At 35.3% G+C, this 14,216-nt stretch overlaps 1 protein-coding gene across 14 annotated transcripts in view; it reads left to right on the top strand.

The window, feature by feature from the left end:
• LOC123528554 (6-phosphofructo-2-kinase/fructose-2,6-bisphosphatase-like) overlaps positions 1-14,216 on the top strand; it is a 130,316-nt gene that overhangs the window by 32,361 nt on the left and 83,739 nt on the right. For 11 of the 14 annotated variants that reach the window (XR_008366757.1, XR_008366756.1, XM_053521642.1 and 8 more), the window contains 2 exons: positions 1,331-1,456; positions 6,495-6,591. Coding sequence is in view for 12 of the 14 variants with exons in the window: in XM_053521642.1 (XP_053377617.1) it covers positions 1,331-1,456; positions 6,495-6,591 (223 nt within the window). In the remaining 2 variants the exon portion in view is untranslated. Of the gene's footprint in view, positions 1-1,330; positions 1,457-5,768; positions 5,863-6,494; positions 6,592-14,216 lie in introns of all 14 variants that reach the window. The other 3 variants (XM_053521643.1, XM_053521647.1, XM_053521641.1) reach the window with 1 other exon arrangement.

Genomic DNA, 14,216 nt, shown 5'->3' with positions numbered 1-14,216 from the left:
GCTACTTTGCACATGTAGGTGCTTTGTAATAAGTCTGAGATTTTGACACTATATTCAGTTTGGTTAAGTTATAAGGAAAAGTTATATTCTTTAATTAAAAAGTAAAGCACTACAAAGGTAATAGGTTTACCTCGGTAATACAATTTGTATATATTTTTAGCCCTTACCATGCTGGACACGACTGAGTCTTCCTTTGCGACCAGTGTATTTCATGATCAGCCTGCACATCCGTGCTGTCTGATCATGATCTGCACTGTTTGCCATTCAGTCGGTATCTTTGAGGTAAGCACCCCTTTTGACAGTCAATGGTACTGTCCAAATTGAAAGATGGATAAGTTCTTTATAGAAATTTAGCAGGGTAAGGGTTGAAAAATGCTATGTCCCTAGGAGGTCTTAGTAAGGGGTTTATTGTACATATATGTTTTGGGCATAAAACTTGCTAGGTATTGTTTAAAGATGAGGGAGGCAGGTGCAGATTGTGCTGTTGTGGTAATAAAAAAATACCATAATGTATTATCTTGCAATGTTTCAGATTTCCTTCAAGAGAAATTTCCTGATATATCTTTGGCACCTATGCATGGTGTTAAATCTTATTGATCAACGTGTGCTGACATCTGTCTGTACTTGCAAACATTCAGGGAATTTAATTTGTTATTATATCACTTGGCATCAGTGTTCTTGCTTTTTATGAGAAAAATAATCTTGCTGAGAAGGGTTTGTCAGATATATATATATAAGTTTTATGTAACCAACATGCTTTCTCTTTTTGAATTCATAAGAAGAATCATATACATATTATGTATAAAAAAGGTATCTTTTTGAAGTTGAAATAAAAATTGATGAGAAATTGTTTATACCCAGCAGACCTCAGTGGACCCAACCTACACCTTGTTTGAAGTTTGCCTCTTTGTCATTAGAGGTATGAATTAGTCCAAATCCATACATGGTCTGTACATGGTCAAAAGTATTACTATGAAGTAATTAAGGTGCAACCTTTTAAGAGTGACTCCTGTGGGAAGATGGAAATATGTTGTGGAAGGGTTGCTGCTCTAGTGAGGTTGATACAGTATAACTTTTAGAGCAAACACCTGCCAGCAAAGGCAGATATATTCTTTTCCATTTGATATAATAAACCGATTTTAATATTCTAGTGGTGTTTGTTCTATGAAGGTTGTGTTGTATATCAGTATACCTTTTTAATGTAAGAAAATGTTTGGTATTATTCTACATAGGTGCCATTAATGGAGGTTAGACATTATCTTTGGCAGCCTGTCATGTTGCTCTAGACATAATGATTACATACTAGGTTCTTTTCTTCTGTGTTTTTCAGCATCATGTCCACATATGGTGCAAGCCCCAACGGTCATCTCAATGGTGGGCCTACCTGCCCGTGGAAAGACGTACATGTCGAAGAAGCTCACTCGATACCTAAACTGGATCGGTATACGAACTAAAGGTAAACTTTCACATGAAATAAAGATTTTAATTTAGACTCTTGCATGTTGTTGCTTGGGGATACAGCTTGCTTCCAGACTATTACAGGATTATATTTTATCTTTTTTGACTTGAAATAAAGTTGATAAGCCAATAATAGGGAATTGCATACAAACATTTGCTTGAGTAAAATGATGATTTGAGAAATTGTGCTGTTTATTACTAGGAAAAAGGTAAGAGGAATTCATTGTACTGTAAAATCATTTATTTTTGTGCCAGAATGATTTTCATTGACATTTCATTTTCAGAATTTTATCCCAACGTAGATTTTATATTTATGATTTGAAATCCGTAAATTTATGTACACAACAAAATAGCCATTTTTTTGCTGACACAGCGAAAAGTTACGCCAAAAAAGTTAAATGATTTTGCAGTTTAATGACACCTGATACACTGGGTATATGCTTGCTATGGTCATATTAACATTTAAAGGAAATAAAGCCCATCCCTGTTTAACAAAGTCGTAAAAAGAAACTGTATCGGCTATGATCGGTTTCCATGTATTTCCTGCATTATATCTACCCTTTTCACAAAATTAGTATCTTCAGTGTCATTGTGCAAACACTGACGAAAATATATATAGTATTAGCACACATTTATCCTGTGCTTACCTGTTCTTGTAAAAAGTGAGTACTTTAGTAAACCTAAAACACAGTTCTGTTTGTACACACAAACATGTTGATTTTATTTTTAGCTCAAGTGAGTTATTGTGAGCGGTCATTGTCCCATGTCGTGTGTTGTCTGTCGTCTGTCAACAAGTGCCTTGTTAACACTCTAGAGGCCACAGTTGTGACCCAATTTTTAGCTCACCTGAGCAATGCTCAGGTGAGTTTTTCTGATCGCTCGATGTCCGGCGTCCGTCGTCCGTCGTCTGTCGTCTGTCAACATTTAGCTTGTGTATGCGATAGAGGCTGTATTTTTCAATTAATCTTCATGAATATTGGTCAGAATGATAACCTTGATGAAATCTAGGCCGAGTTCAAAAATGGGTCATCTCGGGTCAAAAACTAGGTCACTAGGTCAAATCAAAGAAAAACCTTGTGTATGCGATAGAGGCTGTATTTTTCAATTAATCTTCATGAATATTGGTCAGAATGATAACCTTGATGAAATCTAAGCCGAGTTCAAAAATGGGTCATCTCGGGTCAAAAAGTAGGTCACTAGGTCAAATCAAAGAAAAACCTTTTGTATGCGATAGAGGCTGTATTTTTCAATTAATCTTCATGAATATTGGTCAGAGTGATTGCCTTGATGAAATCTAGGCCGAGTTCGAAAATGGGTCATCTCGGGTCAAAAACTAGGTCACTAGGTCAAATCAAAGAAAAACCTTGTGTATGCGATAGAGGCTGTATTTTTCAATTAATCTTCATGAATATTGGTCAGAATGATATCCTTGATGAAATCTAGGCCGATTTCGAAAATGGGTCATCTCGGGTCAAAAACTAGGTCACTAGGTCAAATCAAAGAAAAACCTTGTGTATGCAATAGAGGCGGTATTTTTCAATTGATCTTCATGAATTTTGGTCAGAATGATTACCTTGTTGAAATCTAGGCCAGGTTTGAAAATGGGTCATCTGGGGTCAAAAAGTAGGTCACTAGGTCAAATCAAAGAAAAACCTTGTGTATGCGATAGAGGCTGTATTTTTCAACTGATCTTCATGAAATTTAGCCAGAATGATTACCTTGATAAAATTATGGCCGAGTTCGAAAATGGGTCATCTGGGGTCAAAAACTAGGTCACTAGGTCAAATCGAAGAAAAACATTGTGTATGCAATAGAGGATGTAGTTTTCAATTGATCTTCATGAAATTTGGTCAGAGTGATTGCCTTGATGAAATCTAGGTCGAGTTTGAATATGGGTTATCTGAGGTCAAAAACTAGGTCACTAGGTCAAATTAAAGAAAAATCTTGTGTATGCGATAGAGACTGTTTTTTTTCAATTGATTTTTATGAAATTTGGTCAGGATGATTGCCTTAATGAAATCTAGGTCGAATTTGAATATGGGTCATCTGAGGTCAAAAACTAGGTCACTTGGTCAAATCAAAGAAAAAACTTGTGTATGTGATAGAGGCTGTATTTTTCAATTGATCTTCATGAATTTTGGTCAGAATGATTGCCTTGATAAAATCTAGGTCGAGTTTGAACATGGGTCATCTAGGGTCAAAAACTAGGTCATATCTAAGAAAATGCTTGGTCAGAATATTTGTTTCCATGAAATCACTAGGTCAAACATGTTTTACACTGTTATGGTGTGTTTCTTAGGTGAGCGACCTAGGGCCATCTTGGCCCTCTTGTTATGAAACTTGGTCAGAATGTTTGTCTTGATGTCCTCTAGGACAAGTTTGAAACTGGGTCATGTGGGACCAAAAACTAGGTCAGTAGTCCAGATCAAAGGAAAATCTTGTTAACACTCTAAGAGTCCACAGTTTAAGTTTGAAACTCATGAGAAGTGGTCAGAATTTTTGTCTCAATGACCTCTAGGTCAAGATTGATTCTGAGTCATGTACTATGAAAAACTAGGTCACCCGGTCAAATCAAAGGAAAAGCTTGTTAATTGTAGAGGCCACATTTATAGCCTTATCTTCATGAAACGTGGTCAGAAGGTTTAGCTTGATGATTCCTAGGCCAAGTTCAAATATGGGTCATCTAAGGTTAAAATCAAGGTCACCTGCTCAAATCATAGGAAAAGCATGTTAACACTGTAGAGGCCACATTTATGACCCTGTCTCCATGAAACTTGGTCAGAATGTTTACCTTGATGATTCCTAGGCCAGGTTTGAAACTGGGTCATGTGGGGTCAAAAACTAGGTCACCCGCTCAAAGGAAAAGCTTGTTAATACTAGAGGCCATATTTATGACCTTATCTTCATGAAACTTGGTAAGAATGTTTGTCTTGATGATTCCTAGATGAAGTTCGAAACTTGGTCATGTGGGGTCAAAAACTAGGTCACCATTCAAATCAAAGGAAAAGCTTCTTAAAACTGTAGAGGCCACATTTATGACCCAGTCTTCATGAAACTTGGTCAGAATGTTTATTATGTCTCCCACCACACAGTGGCGTGGGAGACATATTGATTTACTCCAGTCTGTGTGTCTGTCTGTCATAAAGCTTGTCCGCACTCGAAATTGAACATTTCTCATCCGATCTTCACCAAACTTCAACAAAATGTGTCTGCCAATAAGTGCTCGGCCAAGTTTGATAACTAGCCAAATCGGCCTAGGCACTTTGGAATTATGGCCCTTGATTTACCAAAAACACTCAGATTTCTTGCGCAGTTTTACCCCTAAACCGGTGCCTATACTACTAGTAGTATAGGCGTCCTTTTGGTGTCAAGAAAGCGCATGCACAAAAAAAAAATGTCATGTTGATTAAGTAAACAGTATATAAAGACTGACTTACTATTTAGATGATTAGGCAGTTGTGGGAGACATGCGCTTTTCCCAAAAGCATCTCTAGTTTTATTTTTGAATTTGTTCAAGCAAGCAGTTAATCTCAGGTGAGCGATATATGTTTGTTAAAGTAAAATGATTAAATTGTATATGTACGGCAGGTAGGCAGGTTTTTAAAAAATGACTTTCTAAAGCTCAAAGGAAAAAAAAAGATTACAGTTTATGTTGATTCTGTTTTACAAATTTACAAAGCAATGTTTAAATAAAGGTCCCTTTAAGATACATGAGAATGATAGCATAAGTAGTTTAATTGCTACTGGTGTGACAGGAAATCTTGCCCCAGAAAACATTATCCTCCTTCCCTCTGCTCAGCCAACTTAAAGTAGTAGGCCACCATTATCTTTCGCTAAGTAGTAGTAGGCAACATTCATTCCATTAGTGGATCTGTATGTTTCAGGAATATACAATTTTGAAAAGTTTTAAAGAGTGCTTAATTGTATTGTTCTAAAGTCACAGTTGACTGTTTAATATAAATTATGAAATAAACATAGTATTTTGGGATTTTTTCAAAAGAGGGAGGAGTGGGGGGAGGGGCGAGATTTCCAAGGAAAAGTGCTTTTGCAATGGTTTTATGCTTTTGTTTTGTTTTTATTTTTCATTCTAAACAATCCTCTGCAATTGTATCATATTTTCAAGAGTTACTGCCCTTTGTTATTTGTATACATTGAAAAGTATTATGCAAATCTTTTGTCAAGAAGTCCATATTCATTTCTAGGTTGATGTAATGGTTAGTAACATTCAAGGCAGGAAGTATTTGTGAAGATATATCAGTGTCAGTTTCAGTTGTTACATGCCGTGTTAAAATTGCACATTTTGTTTGCAGCTTACAATGTTGGGGAATACCGACGAGCTGCGACCACACTAAAATGCCATGATTTCTTTAGATCAGACAATAATGAGGCTGAAAACTTGCGAACGTGAGTAGCAACAGATAACATATATCCGCTGGTGTGAGAGCCTCCTGAAAATTGTCTGAAAGTTTGCAAGCAGTTTCGTCCTTCTTTGATGAAAGGTTGTATGTCACGTTCCAGCTAAATAAAAAAAAATGAAGGCAGTTAAAGGCCCTTTCTTCTGGATATACACATATGAAAAGGAATATGCAAATATGATGCATAAGCTAAAGTCAGATGTAAGTTTTTTTAACTGGTGCCCCAAACAACTGTCCCCAAAAATGTTTGTATTTGAATTTTAACAGTATAATGCACTGACTGGCTCACAATAGCTTAGTGTGATTCCCTGTCTGTATTATTTTCATATTAAAAAAAAGTTTGTAGGAAATTTTTTTACCAGGGACTCTTTAATACACTTTCATCTTCGAAAGATTACAACTGCCTAAGAACTCTCAGATATTTTTCCTTGTGTGTGACGTCCAACAAAATCAGTGATCTGATCTAACATTTATCATTTTCAGGACACTTATGATGAAGTGATTCTTATTTCATTTCACCGTGTGTAAATATATGGGGAAAACTGGAGCTAAATTTGGGAAAACCCAAGAAAAACGGGGGAAAATCCCAAGTTTGAATAAATAGAATTGCTATCGTTACAGTGTTCAATGTCGGTGAATATAGAAGGGCAGCCACAGACAAGTATCGAAACCATGCATTTTTTGATATGGCCAACACAGAAGCCGTAGCGATTCGACAGTAAGTTTAAGGCAGCGATGTTAACGTTATGTTAACATACGTTATGTCAACATAATTATGTTGATATATAAAATGCTAAATTGTACACCCAGCTAGTTTTTGTTTAGTTTTGTTAGGGTTATTGAATAATTATTCATTTTGCAAAATGCAGGGTTCCAGAATAAAACACATTGCAGATTGACGCTGATGTAATAACAAATTTTACTCGTCAACAAACGATATTTATTGATTTGTTTGAGAAATGTCTCTGAAAACATTGATGTTTTCATTTTTTCTCAGATCTTTGGACTTTTTACATGAAAACGAAGTAAAGGTTTAAGATCATTTATTGAGCTTCAAATGAAATTAAGTTTTGCACTAAGTGAACGTATAATCTGTTTATGATTTAACAAGTAAAACTGTAGAATGATAAACTCAGCAACCCCAAAAATTGCCTGATTAAATGATCTGCTTTTTGGTTGCAGAGTGGGTATTAACAGTTAAAGGTGTTGTTTTTTTTTCTTGATATATGCGCAAAATCTATTTGAACATATGGCTAAAATATGTTACAATTTGGCAGTTGAAATTTTTCAGTAAACATGCTTTTATGGGACAGAAATTGCTAGACAAGGATATACATAATTATGTTTTAATGGAACCCTGAATATTTGCTGTCATCAATGCCTACAATTTTAGTTCATTTTCACATTTTGCATTACTATTAAATTTTTAAGACACAAGTTGAGCCAAGCCATGAGAAAACCAACATAGTGGCTTTGCGACTAGCATGGATCCAAACCAGCCTGCGCATCCACGCAGTCTGGTCAGGATCCAAGCTGTTCACTATCAATGCCTATTGCAATTAGATTAACTGTTAGCGAACAGCATGGATCCTGACCAGACTGCACAGATGCGCAGGCTGGTCTGGATCCATGCTGGTCGCAAAGCCACTATGTTGGTTTTCCCATGGCGTGGCTCAGTTTATTAGTCCCCTACTGGTTGAAAACCAGTTTCGGGGACTATAGGAATGCACTTTTCCGTCCGTCCGTTCCGTCCGTCTGTCCGTCCGCAATTTCGTGTCCAGTCCATAACTCTGTCATCCATGAAGGGATTTTAATATTACTTGGCACAAATGTTCCCCCATGTCATGCGCAAAACCCAGACCCTAGCTCAGAGGTCAAGGTCACAATTGGAGGTCAAAGGTCAACAGGGCTTTTTTCCTGTCCGGTCCACAACTCTCCCATCCTTGAAGGGATTTTAGTATTACTTGGCACAAATGTTCCCCATGATGAGATGATGTGTCATGCGCAAATCCCGGACCCCTAGCTCAAAGGTCAAGGTCACAATTGGAGGTCAAAGGTCAACAAGGCTTTTTTCCTGTCCGGTCCATAACTCTCCCATCCATGAAGAGATTTTAATATTACTTGGCACAAATGTTCCCCATGAGGAGACGACATGTCATGCGCAAAACCTGGACCCCTAGCTTAAAGGTCAAGGTCACAATTGGAGGTCAAAGGTCAACAAGGCTTTTTTCCTGTCCGGTCCATAACTCTCCCATCTATGAAGGGATTTTAATATTACTTGGCACAAATGTACCTCATAATAAGACGATGTGTCATGCACAACTTTCAGACCCCTAGCTCAAAGGTCAAGGTCACACTAAGCAGTCAAATGTTAACATAGCATGAACAGGGTCATTTTCGTGTCCGGTCCATAGCTCTGACATTCATTAAGGGATTTTAATATCACTTAGCACAAGTGTTCCTAATGATGAGACGACGTGTCATGCGCAATTCCCGGACCCCTAGCTCAAAGGTCAAGGTCACAATTGGGGGTCAAAGGTCAACAGAGTTTTTTTCCTGTCCCGTCCATAACTGTGCCATCCATGAAGGGATTTTAATATTACTTGGCACAAATGTTTCCCATGATGAGACGACATGTCATGCGCAACACCCAGTACCCTAGCTTAAAGGTCAAGGTCACACTTTGAGATCAAAGGTCAAGAGGATGTTTTTCCTGTCCGGTCTATAACTTTGTCATGCAAAGCAGGATTTAGATATCAGTTGGCACAAATATTCCCCTGGATGAGACAACATGTCATGCGCAAGAACCAGGTCCCTAGGTCTAAGGTCAAGGTCATATTTAGAGGTCAAAGGTCAAATTCAAGAATGACTTTGTACGGAACATTTCTTCTTCATGCATGGAGGGATTTTGATGTAACTTGGAACAAATGTTCACCACCATGAGGCACCCTTGTTTTTAGAATTACGTCCCTTTGTTGTTACTATAAATAGATTTTATTGTAACTTTTTTATTACTGGCGGTAGAGAAAAATCGAGACCACTTTTCTGTGGTACAGCATGCATGTTACATCCAATTTTTAGGTGTATTTTGACCTATCTCTACCTGGTTAAGAGTTTCTTGTGGACTTATATAGATTTTTTTTTTTTTTTTTTTTTTTTTTTAAAGATTAATTTCCCTTTCTTGTTACTATAAATAACTTACATGATAACATTTTTATAATCAGCCAAAAAAATTCAATATGAAAACAACTGTGGGTTTTTATATATGCACATTTTAATCCAAGTGTGTTGTTATAACATATTGTATATGTAGTACAATATTATTTATACATCATTGACAGATATCAGTTCATTATGTTATACTGCAGTATAGAAAATTAGGTGCCTTCCAGTAGGGGACTTTGTATTGCATGGCAATACTTCATTCACTTGTTACTTCAAGCTATTTGATTATTATTTGATCATCTCACAAAATTGTTTTCCATTTTCATCTCACAAAAAACATTGTTTTCCAAAGAGCTTTTGTATGATTTTAATCTAGGATCTAATTTATTTACATCAATTTTGTATTCAAACTCATTCAATTTGCACAGTCTATTATGGATGGCTACTGAGTTGAAACTCTTTGGAAAACATTGCTTTCTTCTCATCTGCAGTCATTTAAAATTATTAAAACGCATTAATCATCAAAGTGTTAGTGGATTGGTGGTCTAGGTGGACAGGTGACGGCTGCTCATCTGGGATGGCACAGGTTTGAACCCAGCTGAATATGTGACACATCTACTGCCTTTCCTTAAAGGTGGTCAATCACATTTAATCAACATTTAATGACATTTTTTACTTTTTGTATATTCTGGTAGAGAATTATTTAAGGAACAAAAAGACCGATTACATAGAGTTAGATTCCTATTTGAAATGTAAATTTTATTATTTTTATAAAATTTTGTAATTACTCCCCTTTAATATGAAAGTATATAAAAAGCTGGGTATTTCTTTTTATTTCGATACAATGTCTAGTTTTACATTTGCATTTGATAGACATATCAACTATTGAACAATCTGAACCAAAATGCAAGTTTTAAAGCTGTGTGTAGCTTCTGAATTCATTTATTTCCAATCTATTGGCAAAGGGAGGTAATAATAATTTTTCAAACTTGCGTTTCTAATGAATTCCATCTAAATACATAATTTTTAATGCAAATATTTTACAAATATATTACAATATGTCTAATATTTATACATTTCCTTAGGCAAAGTATGTTTATCAAATTTATACTTCTGATAAAATAACTCTATCTTGGTTGGGCAACCAGGATAGGAAAATGAAATTTTAAAAATACCTCCAGTGAAAATCTAATTTGTATTATGTGTTAAGTGGACATAAATGAGTGTAAATGATCAGATGCTAAAGTTTCGAACAAATCCGTTACATGGCCAAAATCTGATTATCCACCTCTAAAAAGGGATTCCTTCATGTTAAAGCTGCACACCACCAGATTTTTGTCAAGCTTTTCCAAATTCAGAAATGCATTAGTTACTACACTAAAAAAAGAAATTTTAAAGTTATTCTGTGTGTTTTATGTAGTTTTTATTTCAATGAAAACACTCCTCTAGTCAATGAAATGTGAGGAAAACTCTCAAAAAACGTTGATCAAACTATTGAAGTGACTTTCTGTTTTAAGCTCATCTGAGCACAAAATGCTCGATTTGTGTTATTGTTACTTATCTGTCATCCATTTTCAACAGTTTGACTGTTAACACTCTAGATGTCACAATGTTATGCCAGTCTTAATGAAACTTGATCAGAGTGTTACCATCAATAAATTTTTTAAACATTATAAGACTGTTTTTTTTTTCCTGTGAAATTCAGGTCAATTTTGAAACTGGGTATTTTGAGGTCAAAAACTAAGACACTATATCAAATCATAGAAACAGCCTTGTTAATACTGTAGAAGCCATATTTTCTGTTTGGTCTTCTTAAAACTTTGTCAGAATATTACCATAATATTACCATAAATCTAGATTAAGTTCAAAACTGGATTACCCGAGGTCTTAAACTAGGTCACCAGGTCAAGTTATTGAAAAATCTTGGTTAGCACTCTTGTGGCCACAATTTTTTTACTTGATCATCATAATATGTCTCTATGAAGTGTGGACCAAGTTCAAAATTGGGTTACTTGAAGTCTTAAACAAGGTCACTGGGTCAAATAATAGAAAAAAAAACACTTTTAACACTCAAAAGGTAACATTTTCTACCTGATCTTCATGAGAGCTAATCAGAATGTTTGTATGTTAAAAATAAAGGATTTATTTGTAACTGGGTCACTCAGGTAACAGACTCGCAAGGTCAGATCATTGAAAAAATTTGGTTAATGATATGCCTGATTTACATAAAAGATGGACAGAATGTCCCTATGAAGTCTACTTCGATACCTCCATATGTTTGAAAATCTTGTTTGAGATTGCTGTCCAGATTTTAGAATATTAGATGGTTAGCAGAATTGTTCCTCCACTTGTCAAACCTCAGTCAAGGATACCGTCATCCTACAAATATAACGCACACATTTTTTACCTCTAAAAGCTGTGACCACAATCTGCTTTGCATATTCATGTAGAGATCATCTTGTCTGAACCTAAATTTCATACAATTGCTCCTTGGGAGACCCTCTACTGAAACCTTCAATCATGTTAATTTGTCAAAACCCATAGCCCCATTGAAACATGTTTGTGCTATGAATCTCAGATGAGCGACTGTGGTCCATTTTGGCCCTTTTGTTTATAAAGAAACGGTGTAGTTGGTTCGTAGAAATTTTATGGTTTTACCCAGAATGCTTTTCCATGCGTTAAATGATCAACATTTATATAAAAGCTGGATATTACAAATCACTGTGACTTAACATGTCAGTCTAACAAATTTTAATTTACAAGTTTCTGCTGTGATTTGAACTGCGAATCTTGGGCCTGAAGTTCCAATCATCTTTTAACATTTTCATCTGTTTTTGTAAAGTAACCACTGCTTTGACACCTATCATCTATTCAGTCTGTCAATGTATGATCAACTTTTAGCCATCTTTTCACATTTTTCATTTTAAACCAAATTGCTAAAGATTGCTTGGAATGCTGTTTCTGTGGTGGTTGATGCCAAAGTTTCTGAAATGTGTCCAAAATAGAGAACACTGGTTATTTTTGCTTTCTTTCCCTGATTAACCACACCATATCATTATATAATTACAGTTAATTGACAGCTTTAAGACAGTGTTTTCTGGCTGCCCTTCTGTTTGTGATAATAATTGAGCCGCACCATGAGAAAACCAACATAGTGCATTTGCGACCAGCATGGATCCAGACCAGCCTGTGCATCTGCGCGGTCTGGTCAGCTTCCATGCTGTTCACTTTCAAAGCCTATTGCAATTAGAGAAACCGTTCCTAAATGCACTATGTTGGTTTTCTCATTGTGTGGCTCATATATCTACTATTTTTTCAAACCTTTCCTAAACATGTAATAATACTAACTAATAACCATTCTGAAATGTGTGTTACTGGTACCTTAGTTATTTTAATGTTGGTAGGTTTGTAGCTGTTAGATATAGATTTTAATGGTCCTTTGAATAAGTAGGTTATTTCAAAGAATGCTACACCCAAAGTATTGTTTGACAGTGATGATAGGCAAGTGAAGTGCACTAAATAAGTGTGCTTGATTTTTGCAAGACGGATTTTAAAAATTTGAACCCAGCACAAGGTTTCATAAAGGGAGTCTATGGGAAAATCACTATTTTGATGATACTTATTTGAACAGAAATTTTTATGCAATTTATTGCAGATTTTAATGAAACTTTTCACTGTTGTGAGTAAACTTCTTGTCTATAATATGGTGAAATAAAATATATAGGTATTTGTTAAGTTATCTTCAGGTTCAAGAGCATTGTGTGATGGAAGTTTTAGGTGACCTAGAGTATTTATGTGATGGCAGTTTCAGTTGACTTCTAGTTTAAGAGTATTGTGTAATGGCAGTTTAAGTTGACTTGAAGTTTAAGAGTATTGTGTAATTGCAGTAAAAGTTTGCTTCGAATATTCTGTAATGGCAGTTTAAGTTGACCTAGTTTAAGAGTATTGTGTAATGGCAGTGTAAGTTGACCAGGTTTAAGAGTATTGTGTAATGGCAGTTCAAGTTGACCTAGTTTAAGAGTATTGTGTAATGGCAGTTTAAGATGGCTTCTAGTTTAAGAGTATTGTGTAATGGCAGTTAAAGTTGACTTCTAGTTTAAGAGTATTGTGTAATGGCAGTTTAAGTTTACTTCTAGTTATGAGTATTGTTTAACAGGAGTTTAAGTCGACTTCTAGTTTAAGAGTATTGTGTAATGGCAGTAAAAGTAAAAATGACTTCTAATTTAAGAGTGTTGTGTAATGGCAGTTTAAGTTGATCTAGTTTAAGAGTATTGTGTAATGGCAGTGTAAGTTGACTTCTAGTTTAAGAGTATTGTGTAATGGCAGTGTAAGTTGACTTCAGGTTTAAGAGTATTGTGTAATGGCAGTTTAAGTCCACTTCTAGTATAATAGTATTGTGTAATGGCAGTTTAAGTTTATGATCTAGTTAAGAGTATTGTGTAACAGGAGTTTAAGTCCACTTCTAGTTTAAGAGTATTGTGTAATGGCAGTAAAAGTAAAAATGACTTCTAATTTAAGAGTGTTGTGTAATGGCAGTTTGAGTTGATCTAGTTTAAGGTTATTGTGTAATGGCAGTGTAAGTTGACTTCTAGTTTGAGTATTGTGTAATGGCAGTGTAAGTTGACTTCAGGTTTAAGAGTATTGTGTAATGGCAGTTTAAGTTGACTTCTAGTATAATAGTATTGTGTAATGGCAGTTTAAGTTTATGATCTAGTTTAAGAGTATTGTGTAATGTCAGTTTAAGTTGACTTCTAGTTTAAGAGTATTATGTAATGGCAGTTTAAGTAGTTTAAGAGTATTGTGTAATGGCAGTTTAAGTTGACTTCTAGTTTAAGAGTATTGTGTAATGGCAGTTTAAGTCAACTTCTAGTTTAAGAGTATTGTGTAATGGCAGTTTAAGTTAACTTCTAGTTAAGAGTATTGTGTAACAGGAGTTTAAGTCCACTTCTAGTTTAAGAGTATTGTGTAATGGCAGTAAAAGTAAAAATGACTTCTAATTTAAGAGTATTGTGTAATGGCAGTTTAAGTTGATCTAGTTTAAGAGTATTGTGTAATGGTAGTGTAAGTTGACTTCTGGTTTAAGAGTATTGTGTAATGGCAGTTTAAGTTGACCTAGTTTCAGAGTATTGTTTAATGGCAGTTTAAGTTGACCTAGTTTAAGAGTATTGTGTAATGGCA

The sequence above is a fragment of the Mercenaria mercenaria genome, chromosome 13, assembly GCF_021730395.1.
Source record: "Mercenaria mercenaria strain notata chromosome 13, MADL_Memer_1, whole genome shotgun sequence".
In the NCBI taxonomy this organism is placed as follows: domain Eukaryota; kingdom Metazoa; phylum Mollusca; class Bivalvia; order Venerida; family Veneridae; genus Mercenaria; species Mercenaria mercenaria.
The sequence above is the reverse complement of the archived record's forward strand: the minus strand, read 5'-3'. Positions and strand labels throughout refer to the sequence as shown.